The 12841-nt window shown below is 35.7% G+C and overlaps 1 protein-coding gene across 1 annotated transcript in view; it reads left to right on the top strand.

Annotated features, from left to right (window-relative positions):
* Positions 1–12841, top strand: part of Vps53 (vacuolar protein sorting 53) — a 148640-nt gene that overhangs the window by 93469 nt on the left and 42330 nt on the right. The window contains exon 8 of the mRNA XM_089095546.1: positions 11849–12088. Coding sequence (XP_088951672.1) covers positions 11849–12088 — 240 coding nt within the window. The remainder of the gene's footprint in view (positions 1–11848; positions 12089–12841) is intronic.

Raw genomic sequence — 12841 nt, forward strand, 5'->3', positions numbered from 1 at the left:
CCCGTTGTAGTTCATACAGCTTTCTTTTGCAACCCTCTTCTTTTATTCCCAACTGGCTGTTGACCTCTTTTTACCCCTTACTATCTATGTCTTCAAGGCATAGACCGTCCAACATTTTTTTTTGTTTTTCGCCACTGCAGGCTGAATCTCAAAATTTCGTCTCTTTTTTGCATTCCTCTTTTCGTCTCTACTTTTCTCAATTCTGTCATTCGCGCAAAATAATATATCACCGTTATATCTAATTTGGACTCCAGTGTCCACTATTTTTGACTGAATAATTTCATTGTAGCTCCGTTTAATATCTCTTTCCTCTCTCTTAGTTTTCTTTTGTTTTGTAGTAGCATTAAATAAATCGTCATGAAATCTGAATTGGACTTCAGTGTTCATCCTTGACTGCATTTCTTCATTGTATCTCCGTTTAATTCTTTTTTCTCTCTTTTAGTCTTCTTTCTTCTTACCGCAGAAACAATTATTTCGTCATCAAATGGGAACTGTACTCCGACATTTGGTTTTTCATATTCTACAAAAATTTCTCGAATTTTCCGAGGAAAAGCGCGTACAATAAATTTTGTCTCCTTTTTCTCTGATACAATCGGTGTTTCATTTTGGCCTGTACTTGTTCGCGTCTCATATTCATTAAAAGTGATCTCAAGTTTTCTATTATTTGCAAATTTTCGTGAAAAAATCAATTTCGCGCGTCTTATTTTCAATATTTTCTTGTCTATTTATTTCCGCACCTCTTTGTGGATTATCGACATTTTGAACCCACGTATCAAGTATTTCGTTTTTCCAGCAGGGTGGCACAGCCTTCCCATTTGTTTTATGGGCCGGTTCATCTCCCCCCGTAGTTAGCGAAGTATTATATTTTCTCGTAAAAGTGTTTAATGTTTGGTAATTTTCGTTTTCTCCCAATTGATTCTTAGACAAATTATTATGGCTATCTGGCGGCCTAGAAGTTAGTTGTGATAAAATCTCCCTTTCTGGAATTCCCCAGCGGGCTTCTATTAGACCTATCATGGTTCTTTTAAACTCTTGGTGATATCTTTCTTCTTTCTCTCTAGCTATTTTTTCTTTCTCTCTTTATTGTCTATCTCTTTTGTCATCTCGTTCTCTGGCTATTCTCATTTCCTTCATGAAATTTAATATTTGTTGTCTTTTATCTTTCTTCCTTTCTTTTCTATCTCTCTCTCTCTTTTTTCTATGGACTTCACTCGCCCTTTTAATCTCATCTCTGTCCGACATAATTTCAAAATTTCGTTTGTCATTATTTCTTTTCAATTCCTTTTCTGAATTCATTTGTTCTATATCTGTCTTATCTCTATCCGGCAAGTCCCCTTCATTTGGCACAGCCTCTGAGGGATGATTTCGTCTTGTTTTTTCATATGATATTTCTTCTTTGTTTATTTCGTACCCTCTCATTTTACCGCGTATACTTCTCTCTGATTATATTATCTCTTATTCAATTAGTCAATCTTGGTAAATTTAAAAAATGGCACGCAAAAATTATGGTACGCAATTATTATTGTGAATTATCAGCTCCGAGTAATGACATTCAACAATTTTTCAAATAACCGGAATGTCTAGACTTCATTAGGGAATAACAACTTCTTTCACAACAAGCAGTTTTACGCGAGTGAATTATATCTCAGAAAAACGAATTAACAGGGGTTAGACAAGAAAATAATCAGAAAAGCCGCGCGAATATTCCACTAGTGAATTAGCTGGACTAAACTGAAACAGGGGAACTACCCTGTAAAACAAATCACTTATCCCTCCTGGATACTCGTATTCCAAATATAATCTCCTCCTGGGCAGATTAGTCAATAGGACAGGTGCCTCTCACCATCCTTGTCCAGTATGCGCTCAAACTGACAAATTCTCCTAATTTGTCGTCCTCAATATTCTTATAACCCTCGTCACTGAAGGCTATTTCGAAGTCCGCCAATTCACTCAAATAATAACCCAACTTCCAACGTTTTCTTATGCGTCCTTAAACGCTGTAATACTTTTAAATACGGAGACTCTCCCACTGTAAACTCAACTCATTAATTTCATGTTATTCTTTTTTATATTTGTCTAACAAGGCCCACAGCCCATTATAGACTTTTATAATTCTATTAATTAAATGCGTAATTTTGTATTTTTGTATGTCACCACGATAGGCTACTGTCTAGGCCAAATTAACCTGTCTCTTCGAAAGCGCGGAATTCTTTTATTATCAGCTTTACTGATAGGACCTTAACTCGCTGCCACCACTTATTGGAGGATTATTGTGCGGGGGTTACCACTTTTAAAGGCAAAAATGGTGCAAAGAGTTGCTATGCCACTTACTGGAGGGGGAGGATCCCTCTTTGGCCCCAAATTAGTGGGATTTCCGCGGTTACTCCAACGGCTCCGTATACTAACGTGATCGCATGGTCTATGGCCACATTTAAAGCCAAAGTTTACCGATAAGATTTCTAATTAACTCTTTTAGATTCGACCTAAGCTGAAACGTTAAAAAGAGTACATAGACAAATCTTACTGTACTAACAATCACGCGGTACAAAAAGAACTGACTCAAAAATGGACACTTCCTGCCAGCCCGCTAGCCGCGTGCTCCAACAGGGGTCACTAGGGTAGTAAATGAATCTTTCCAGCCAATCCTTGGACTACTAATTTACTGGTCAACCGCCCTAACTGCGCAATTCTTTACCTCGTGGTCTATTAAGCACGTACGCATTTAAGAGGACCCAATGGCGTCAAAAAATAATACGAAAATTAATATTTATTACTTAAGGAAGGAAAATAATTAAGGGGCCAGAAGAAATGAATCTGGGAGGGACATTTATCTGACAAAAACTGGGACCAAGGGTTCCAACAATATTGCTTTCAAAATCCTTACGGAGGCCGATAAAAAGCAATTACAAATATAAGAAGAAATTGTTAAGGAAAACGAAAAAGAACGGTCGGCAATTGTTGAAATGATTCAGAGTCATATTTTCATTTTAAGAGAAGGGATGGAGGATGAAAAGATTGTTCTTAAACGTCAACAGATTATTGAGGATCTATATAATGTATTGGATAGGGCTCGTCCCTCTCTTGAAAAGGAAAACAATGCTTACGAGGCTTGCACAACAGCACTCAGAGAAAATTGTCAACCCTACGAAGAATTAAATAAGAGAGTTAGCAGATTTCAGATGAAAATTATTAGCTGGGTTCTTCTATTAATTAAGAAAAATCTAGGCTGCGAAAAGAATACACCTCTAAATTATACAAAATAATTGAGGAAAATGTACAGGAAGAAAGAAAGGCCCGTAGGGAGGCCGATAAAAAAATATTACCAGGAGGCTGCAAAAACAATTGACAGACTAATGAAAACTCGCTGGGGAAATTCGCAAAGTGACGTTTTATTACAAGTTACTTATAGTTCGTTGGATAGCCATAATAATTTGTCTAAGACTCAATCGCGAGAAAAAGGAAATTACCAGACATTAAACACCTTTACGGGAAAACATGCTACTTCGTTGACTACGGGGGGTGGTGGACCGGCCCATAAAACAAATTGGGAGGCTGAGCCTGCCCTGTCGAAAAAACGAAATGCTTGATACGCGTGTTCGAAATGTTGATAATCCGCAAAAGTGGGATGCGGAAGTAAAGAGACCACATACATTTGAAAATAAGACTCGCGAAAATTATTTTTCGGGAAAATTTCCAGAAAATGGAAAACTTGAGAACACTTTTAATGAGTGTGAGACGCCGAGAAATCTTTTGCCAAAATGAAGCGCTGATCGTACCAGAGAAAAAGGAGACGAAATTTTTTGTACGCGCTTTTCCTCGTAAAGTTCGAGAAATTTTAGTACAATATGAACAACCAAATGTCGCAGTTCAGTTCCCATTTGATGACGAAATATTTGTTTCTGCGGTAAGAGTAAAGAAGACTAAAACAGAGACAAAAGATGCAAAACGGAACTATAATAAAGAAATGCAGTCAAAGATAGTGGACGTTGGAGTCCAATTCAGACTTAATGATGATTTAATGTGCGCGATTGGAAGGTTTGAGAAAAGTGGAGATGAAAAGAGAAGTGGAAAAAAGAGACAAGATTTGGAGATTCAGCCTGCAGTGGCGAGAAATAAAAAGTTGGATGGGCTGTGTCTAGCTAACATAAATAAAATGGATAATAGGGTTAAAAATAAAAAGTTGGATGGGCTTTGCCTTGATAACATAAATAATAGGGGGACAAGGAGGTCCAAAATCCATGGGGAATAAAACAAGATGATTAAAAAATAGAGATGAACGACCTAAAACGGGTTGGAGAAAAGTTGGGAGATATAGAATGTCGGGTTGGATTGCAAAAACATGGGAAGGAATCTGAGATTAGTATTATCAACTCAAAAGAAATTTCGATTCTGTATTAGGGGGAGGAATCCCTTGGGGAAGATCCCCTGTGGGAAGTTGTAAAAGATAGCCTTTTTTCTCAATGCACAACTGGCGGACAAGTTGTGATCCCTTTACCGAGATTTTGCCTCTCTGCTCTGTAGTCCTTGGGGGATACTCTCTCCCAGTCACTTCATATTTCACCCAAACATTTGTCCAGTAACCCTATTCATAGTTTTTACTCTTCATGGGAACCGACAATTATTTCCGGCAAATTGTATTCAGTGGGAGATGTATCCAAATTTCATCTTCAATTAGCATTAACGCATATTCTTCATTTGATTATCCCAGGGGAGGGAACCCAGAGTGAACTGATTAGTGATTCGCTCAAACTTTTAGCTGATTTCCCTATGTTCTTATCGTTTTCACAGGCCTTTGCATTTTCGGCCTTAGATTTTTTAAAATTATGCCAAGGGGCAATTTACAGTTTAATTGAGGTGTGGGGTTGCTTCCACAGATATAAATTGAGAGGCTAGTGCAGCCAATTTTTGCATGATGGCTGGCATCATCGAATGTGCCAGAAACTGATTCTCTGCTCCTCTCAAATGTAAATTTCGTGAGAGCGAGAAATTTTTTATTTTACTGTGCAAAATTAAGTTCCACAAATCTAGTGGATTCTTCCTTCTTTGAAATCCCAAGCTTGATGAATAGAGCTATACAGACAATGGCTTTTATTGATTGGACAGAAATACGGAATGGCAATTGAACAAAGCCAAGGGGATGGTATAGTCGTGAAGCCATAAGCTAACGGTTAGCTGCTTTTGAAGTTATTTTGATTTTGTTAAGTGTTATATTTGTAAGGTTGGACCAGCGTGGCGCATGGGTGGTCATTTATCTTACGGGGTGAGGTGTTTGGGTTCCATCCCTGTTTATTTTCTTTTCAGATAAATGACCCATTTTGTTTTCTGTAATTATATTTGCCTATAAGATAATTTTTAATCCTAAGTTGAACTCTGGTTGCTAAGCTAAATTCTTTCAGAATAAGTAAGCTTTGAAGTAAATTCTATTTTGGACTTCCTGGTCTGAGCCATTGAAAGATAGAGTTAAGAAAAGGTAGAATGGATTTTGAATAGGTATTGAGAGGATTGGCTAGGGCCAAGCGAAGGTCCACCCCTATGAAAAGTCATCGTACATAACGAATTTTTGAGTTAGTCTACATTGAGACCCCGTTTGGGGAAGTATATTCTTTTTGTTATATGTGTGTGACCTTTGGAAGATTACAAGTAAGATATTTTATACAGCTGGATAGACTATTTTTCCAGGAATCCAGACAGGGAAGGAACAGAGTTACGAGATACCGTCATTATTATATTGACAGGGGGTTCGTTACCTCCAAGGAGATAGCTAGATATTTTCAGTGGTGACCCGGGTCGGGTACACCCTTGGCATTAGAATTTGGCCATTTGACCGCTCGATCACGTTATCATACCCTGAGGCAGGGTATATTGTAAATTGGGTACTAACACACCCTATATTTACAGAACCGTTGTGGTAGGTGCGGGCATCCCATTATAATATTTGGCGCAGCCGGGAGCTTTCCCCTCCAGTAAGTGGTGTAGCACAATTTTTGCACCAATAAATGGCGATGCCCGTACCTTACCACACGAATAACATCCAATCTAAATTGTGTTATAGCCATTTTGTTCAACGTAGTTGTAAGTTCTGGAAATTATATGTTTGAGCAGGACACTTCCCTCACAGTCTTCAGGGCAAGGATTATAAGGTATGCCCTGGGGGCTTATATGGTTCTTATCAAAGGAATGCCCGTATTAAAATTCAGAGAGGGCTCATTTGATTGGAAATTGAAAGTTCTAGTTCACTTTTTCAGCGTCTACGGATATCGGAGGATAACCAACCCCCCCCTCCTCCAAACCCCTTTTCTCAAATGCATCCGATTAAAATTTGAGATAACTATTTTGTTAAAAATAGTTCATAGATCATATAACAAAAATTCCGGTGTCAACAAACACACCCCCCAGGGCCCGAGGGTAGACGTTGTAAGTTATGCCCTGGGGGCATACATGGGTCTTATGGAACGGATGCTGGTATTAACTTCAAAGAGGATTCATTTGATTGGAAATTGAAAGTTCTAGTTCAGTTTTTTAGAGTCAAAAGAGATAGGCGGGCAACTGGCCTCCACGCCCCTCTTCCCCCAGATGCATCCAATAAAAATTTTGAAATAACCATTAAGTTAAAAATTGTTCAAAAGTCAGATAACAAAACTCAGGTGTCGTCACAAACCCCCAGGGCCTGGGGCAGGCGTTATAAGTTATGCCCTGGGGTATATATGGTTCTTATGAAAGGGATGCTCGTATAAACTTCAGGGAGGGCTCATTTGATTCGAAACTGAAAGTTCGAGCTCACTTTTAATAGTCAAAAGAGATCAGAGGGCAGCTAGTCCTCCCCCTCCACATTTTACAAACCCATCTGATGAAAATTTTGAGATAGACATTTTGTTAAAAATGGTTCAAAGGTCGGATAAGAAAAACTCCGGTGTCAATACAACTCCCCAGGGCACAGGGAAAGGCGTTCTAAGTTATGCCCTAAAGGCATGTATGGTTCTTATGAAAGGGATGCTCGTATAAACTTCAAAGGGGGCTCATTTGATTCGAAATTGAAAGTTCTAGTTCACTTGTTAAGAATCAAGAGAGTTAAGGGCAACTAGCCCCCCCACGCCCTTTTTTCCCCAAATCCATCCGCTAAAAGTTTTAGATAGCCAGTTTTTGGGAAATTGTTCAAAAATCAGATAACAAAAACTCCCCCCCCCAGGGCCTGGTGGATAGGCGTTGTAAGTGTTGTCCTAGGTGTGAATATGGTTCTTATGAAAGGGATGCTCGTATAAACTTCAGAGAGGGCTTATTTGTTTGGAAATTGAAAGTTCTTGTTCAATTTTTAAGAGTCAAAAGATATCCGAGGGCAACTAGCCTGCACCACACACACCCTTTTTCTCCAAGCCCATCCGATAAGTTTTTTATAATAGCCATTTCATTAAAAATAGCTCAAAGGTCAGATAAGAAAAATTCCTGTGTCGATGCAACCCCCCAGGGCACGGAGGCAGGCGTTATGGGTAATGCTCTAGGGGCATATATAGTTCTTATGGAAGGGATGCTCGTATAAACTTCGGAGAGGGCTCTTTGGATTGGAAATTGAAAGTTCTTTTTCACTTTTTAAGAGTCAAAAGAGATAGGAGGGCAACTAGCCCCTCCCCCTCCACGCCGTAAATGCATCAGATAAAAATTTTGTGATATAAATTTTGTTAAAAATTGTTCAAAGCTCAGATAACAAAAATACCGGTGTCGACACAGCCCCCAGGGCCAGGGGGTAGGCGTTGTAAGTTATGCCCTGGGGGCATATATGGTTTTTATAGAAGGGTTGCTCGTATAAACTTCATAGTTTATACGAGCATTTGTATCTGCTGAGCTTAGGTTCAAAATGGCCTTTATCTTTCTTTGAAAAACTTAATTTTCGGAAAGTTTTTTTCTTTAATTAATTTTTGTTTCTTTTTGATTGCAAAAAAGTTTCAAATTTTTAAAAATTCCTTATTTCAAAATCAAACTTAAAAAAAAATCAACAGTTGACGACCAGAACTCAATTACTATTAACTCAATTACTATTAAAGAATAAATGATACCCAAAACAAACAAAAATTAAATAAACAATTATTGCAAAAACATACAACAAGTAATAATATAAATGAATAAATTGATCTTAAAGCGAGTAATGCTTAGATTGAATATGAAAATGAAGCTTAAAACGAAAAAAAAATATTTCTATTGAAGTATAAATAAAATTTAAAACGAACAGAAATTAAATAAACAATCAATGCAAACAAAAATGTAATAGATATTAATGTAAATTAATAAATAAATCTTAAAACGCGTGAAACTTAAAATTGAATATGCAAATTAAGCTTGAAACGAACAAAAATCACTACAAGCAAGAGTTTGGGTATCACTTCCTTCTCTCACCATAAAAGTATAAAACCTACTGCGTCATTGGCGCTTTACTGAAAACTATATGCGTCTTCAACAGTCTTGGAAAGTATAAGCAATATCAAATTAAATATTTGATATATAATGATATTAATTGTTGAAAGATGCGTCAATTCAAGATTTTATTTCACTGTAATTTATTTTCATTTTTAATGCTGTAAGAACTGAAGAAGAAAACATTTATAAAATAATTCGTTTTCGGTAAAGCATCAATGACGCAGTTAGATCTTGGGTTTTATTTATAGTTAAGGAATGAAGTGGTATTCAAAGACTTGTTTGTTGTCAAACTAAATTCGTCTTGAACAACTTTAAAAAGAGCTAATAAATTAACTGAATATTTGATGTATAGTGATATTAATTGCTGAAAGCTCATCAGTTCAGAATGTTACTATAATTTTAATGTTTATTTTCAATACTAAGTACAAAAGAAAATATTTGTCATAAAATTGGTTTTCAGTAAAGCGCCAATAACGGAGTACGTAGGTTTTAGACTTTTAAAGTGAGAGAAGGAGGTGATACCGAAACTCTTGTTTATAGTTATTTTTGTTCGTTTCAAGCTTGATTTGCATATTCAATTTAAGTTTCACTCGTTTTAAGATTTATTTATTCATTTACATTAATATCTATTGTATGTTTGTTTGCATTGATTGTTTATTTAATTTCTGTTTGTTTTAAGTTTCATTTATACTTCAATAGCAAAATATTTTTTTTCGTTTTAAGCTTGATTTTCATATTCAATCTAAGCATTACTCGCTTTAAGATCTATTTATTCATTTATATTATTACTTGTTGTTTGTTTTTTGCTGATTGTTTATTTCATTTCTGTTCGTTTTGGGTTTCATTTATTCTTTAATAGTAATTTCTGGTCGTTCTGAGTTTGAATTTTAACAGGTATTTGTATCTGCTGAGCTTAAGTTTAAAATGGCCTTTACTTTTCTTCGAAAAACTTGTTTTTCGAAAGCTATTTTTTAATTAATTTCTTGTAATGAAGGTGACACAAGGTTGTCACGGTAATTTTGTCAGGAATTTCTTGTAATGAAGGTGACACAAGGTTGTCACGGTAATTTTGTCATGAATTTCTTGTAATGAAGGTGACAGAAGGTTGTCACGGTAATTTTGTCATGAATTTCTTGTAATGAAGGTGACACAAGGTTGTCATGGTAATTTTGTCATGAATTTCTTGCAATGAAGGTGACACAAGGTTGTCACGGTAATTTGTGTTAGGAATTTCTTGTAATGAAGGTGACACAAGGTTATCACGGTAATTTTGTCATAAATTTCTTGTAATGAAGGTGACACAATCTGTCAAAGCTTTCATTTAAAATTGAAAGAGTAAAAAAATGAAAATAAGTCAATAAAATTATCATAAATTAATGTAAGAATTACTACTAAAAGCTGGCTTTCATAAAGTTGTCACGGTAATTTTGTTAGGAATTTCTTGTAATGAAGGTGACACAAGGTTGTCACGGTAATTTTGTCATGAATTTCTTGTAATGAAGGTGACACAAGGTTGTCACGGTAATTTTGTCGTGAATTTCCTGTAATGAAGGTGACAAAAGGTTGTCACGGTAATTTTGTCATGAATTTCTTGTAATGAAGGTGACACAAGGTTGTCACGGTAATTTTGTCATGAATTTCTTGTAATGAAGGTGACACAAGGTTGTCACGGTAATTTTGTCATGAATTTCTTGTAATGAAGGTGACACAAGGTTGTCACGGTAATTTTGTCATGAATTTCTTGTAATGAAGGTGACACAAGGTTGTCACGGTAATTTTGTCATGAATTTCTTGTAATGAAGGTGACACAAGGTTGTCACGGTAATTTTGTCATGAATATCTTGTAATGAAGGTGACACAAGGTTGTCACGGTAATTTGTGTCAGGAATTTCTTGTAATGAAGGTGACACAAGGTTATCACGGTAATTTTGTCATGAATTTCTTGTAATGAAGGTGACACAAACTGTCAAAGCTTTCATTTAAAAATGAAAGAGTAAAAAAATGAAAAAAAGTCAATAAAATTATCATAAATTAATGTAAGTATTAATACAAAAAGCTGGCTTTCATAAGGTTGTCACGGTAATTTGTGTTAGGAATTTCTTGTAATGAAGGTGACACAAGGTTGTCACGGTAATTTTGTCATGAATTTCTTGTAATGAAGGTGACACAAACTTTCAAAGCTTTCATTTAAAAATGAAGGAGTAAAAAAATGAAAGAAGTCACATAAAATTATCACGGTAAATTAATGTCATGAGTATCTAGTACATGAAAGCTGGCTTTCATAAAGTTGTCACGGTAATTTGTGTTATGAATTTCTTGTAATGAAGGTGAAACAATGTTGTCACTGTAATTTTGTCATAAATTTCTTGTAATGAAGGTGACACAAACTTTCAAAGCTTTCATTTAAAAATGAAGATGTAATAAAATAAAAAAAAGTCAATAAAATTATCATAAATTAATGTAAGTATTAATACAAAAAGCTGGCTTTCATAAAGTTGTCACGGTAATTTTGTCATGAATTTCTTGTAATGAAGGTGACACAAGGTTGTCACGGTAATTTTGTCATGAATTTCTTGTAATGAAGGTGACACAAGGTTGTCACGGTAATTTTGTCATGAATTTCTTGATATGAAGGTGACACAAGGTTGTCACGGTAATTTTGTCATGAATTTCTTGTAATGAAGGTGACACAAGGTTGTCACGGTAATTTTGTCATGAATTTCTTGTAATGAAGGTGACACAAGGTTGTCACGGTAATTTTGTCATGAATTTCTTGTAATGAAGGTGACACAAGGTTGTCACGGTAATTTTGTCATGAATTTCTTGTAATGAAGGTGACACAATGTTTTCACGGTAATTTTGTCATGAATTTCTTGTAATGAAGGTGACACAAGGTTGTCACGGTAATTTTGTCATGAATTTCTTGTAATGAAGGTGACACAAGGTTGTCACGGTAATTTTGTCATGAATTTCTTGTAATGAAGGTGACACAAGGTTGTCACGGTAATTTTGTAAAGAATATCTTGTAATGAAGGTGACACAAGGTTGTCACGGTAATTTTGTCATGAATATCTTGTAATGAAGGTGACACAAGGTTGTCACGGTAATTTTGTCATGAATTTCTTGTAATGAAGGTGACACAAGGTTGTCACGGTAATTTTGTTATGAATATCTTGTAATGAAGGTGACACAAGGTTGTCACGGTAATTTTTGTCAAGGTTGTGACACAAGGTGTCACAGTAATGTATGAAAATAAATAAAATAAAGTATTTGCGAAGGATTTCGGGATTATGCCGTTTTGACGCTGCTTGATCAATGTAACTTGGCTAATAATTATCGTGTATGAGTTGCCCATGTGGCAACAGCGATTTGCGTATTTTTCTCCTATTTTGCGTGCCCTTCTAATCAAGACACAGTGTTAGTATGTTTTTTTTAATTTAAGGCACCTATCGGAGCTCATGGAAAGATTTGTAGCTGAATCAAAAGCCCTTTCTTCCCAAAATGAGATGACTGAGTACATTCCAGTGTTGCAATCTTCAATGGACCTATTTCAGTTTTACAAGAAGGCCCTGGACCAATGTTCAGCATTGTCAACGAAAGAGTCTATCCTATTGTTGGCAACTGTGTTTCAGAAATATTTGAGAGAGTATGCCGGAAAAGTCCTGCAAGGTAGCCTACCAAAGTAAGATCTCAAATCCCTTGATTGATTTGATAATATTCCTTGATTTGATTTTTGACTTAATGCATGATTTGATTGATTTAATCATTAAATCAAATGATTTGAAGTATTTTAAAGATTTTTCAATTAACCTCAGGTAATGAGTTTAATTAAATCTCAAGTAAGGGGTTTAATCTCATCTAAATGATTAATGTATATAATCTGAACCTAATTTAATCTTAAATGATTGACTTAATCATAATCTTAACACGATTTAATTTATTTAAGCATTAAGTCATATGATTTAAATCATAGTTGGTTAATATTTTAACTAGTTAATCTTACCTGATGGATTTAAGTGATTTTCGATTTGATGTTTCTGACATAGTTTTACGCAAACGTTGTACGTCTGTATTTTACCATCGTGGTTATGGCGTCAGGCATACCCTAGTGTTGAACGAACCCAAGCCCATAGTTACCGAAGACTTAAAAACGTGTATTGAAAAAACAAACTTCAAATGAAGAAATAGTCAGACGAAGGTGCGATACAAGCTGCTTTTCTATTCTTGAGTGTTAATTGTCCATTTCTACCTGTTTGAGTTTACATTTCTCAAGTTGGGTCATCCAGCGTATAGTTGATAGATTCGTCTGTTGATGCAGCTTTTCAAAAGTAATTTTCCAGAAGTTATTGTAATTAAATAACAATTAAGATAACCTTTCCCACGCTTTACTGGATGTTTCAAAAGCATTTTCCACGTAATTATCGTAATTATTGCA

The sequence above is a fragment of the Artemia sp. Qi Xiang Cuo genome, chromosome 10 (assembly GCF_049724085.1).
Source record: "Artemia sp. Qi Xiang Cuo chromosome 10, ASM4972408v1, whole genome shotgun sequence".
In the NCBI taxonomy this organism is placed as follows: domain Eukaryota; kingdom Metazoa; phylum Arthropoda; class Branchiopoda; order Anostraca; family Artemiidae; genus Artemia; species Artemia sp. Qi Xiang Cuo.